Source organism: Contarinia nasturtii, unplaced genomic scaffold (genome assembly GCF_009176525.2).
Source record: "Contarinia nasturtii isolate CC-2019 unplaced genomic scaffold, AAFC_CNas_1.1 Cnas_scaffold_1964, whole genome shotgun sequence".
In the NCBI taxonomy this organism is placed as follows: domain Eukaryota; kingdom Metazoa; phylum Arthropoda; class Insecta; order Diptera; family Cecidomyiidae; genus Contarinia; species Contarinia nasturtii.
The window spans coordinates 685,470-686,668 of record NW_022199294.1 but is presented as its reverse complement, the minus strand read 5'-3'; the positions used below and the strand labels follow the sequence as shown (position 1 = coordinate 686,668).

At 32.1% G+C, this 1,199-nt stretch overlaps 1 protein-coding gene across 1 annotated transcript; it reads right to left on the bottom strand.

Moving 5' to 3' along the window:
* On the bottom strand, nucleotides 1–1,197 carry LOC116347516 (antichymotrypsin-2-like; the record flags this gene model as incomplete). Its single annotated transcript, XM_031778112.1, has 3 exons — nucleotides 1–339; nucleotides 405–549; nucleotides 622–1,197. Coding segments are annotated over 3 exons (918 nt in total), but the record flags the coding sequence as incomplete, so codon positions are not given.
* Nucleotides 1,198–1,199: the final 2 nt, after the last annotated feature.

Below are 1,199 nucleotides of genomic sequence, written 5' to 3'. Positions count from 1 at the left end.
TTTACATACTTTTTTCTCTTTATTCTGACTTTCGACAATGTTTATGTTCTTTGTTTTATACATTTCTGTTATACAATGATAATGCAATATATCTTAACTCGTTACATAGTCAATACATTTAAAGATATTCAATTACTTGGTTTCAACAAATTAATCCAAAAAAAGTGCATGATTTCTTTTCAATGCGATCGACAACATTCGGTTTCGTAATTCGACCGCTAAAGACAGGAGTTTGTGTTTGCGTGTCCCATATATAATACAAGAATGGATGATCGACTTGAAATTTCGGTATTATAGGGGGAGGGGGATTTGCGCTATATAAATGAAATACGTTCAAACCTTCAAAGATAATAAGAGTGTCAAATAGTTTATTTGAATTTAAAATAGATATTTAAAAGTCTTACTTGTAGCAGATGCTGCTTCTGCACCTTCTTCGTTGATTTCTATGTAAGCTTTATGAAGTACCTCCGATACATAAAGTTGCTCCTTGGATTCCAAAAGACCACTCAAATTAGCGTTTTCTTCATCAAACATCTCTTTCATTCCCAACTACGAAATCAAGTTATTTAAAATGCTTCTTGTTATTAGTTTACTCCAAAAAAGGTGTTTTTCATTACATACATTTTTTAATATGTCGTTTAAATTAATTTCAAAGTCAACCTTAAATTTGGGCAATATCACCTCGTAACCACGATCATAGGGACTAAAATCGCCAGCCAGCTTTGTCAAATTGTAATTGCTCAATTTACCTTCCAATTTTGATAAACCTTCTCTTTTATGCGGTAAGACGATCACAAATGATAATTTCGAATTGGCATATTTCAGTTCTAGCGAAGTGGCATCTAAGTCATCAAATTCTCTCAATCTGAAGTTACTTGTAACATGCATAAAATCAGCCGACACTGTTTTTGTTTCACTAATATAAAAATCATCCACTTCTGTGAGTGTTTTATCAAATTTATAGAGCCAGTCGCCTTTGAAGTAGTTGGCATTCACCAAAACGACACGAGTTTTATTATTTATATTATCCTCTTTGACGAGATCTTTTATCTTATCATTTGTTTTATTTTTGACGAAATTATTGATCTTTTGTGCAGCTTCGATGTGCTTGTCAAAGTTTATAGGCTCGATTCCCGCTGAGAATTTTTTAATTGCCACTTCCTGAAAACTTTTATTCAACTTATAGTTTTCATTCACAT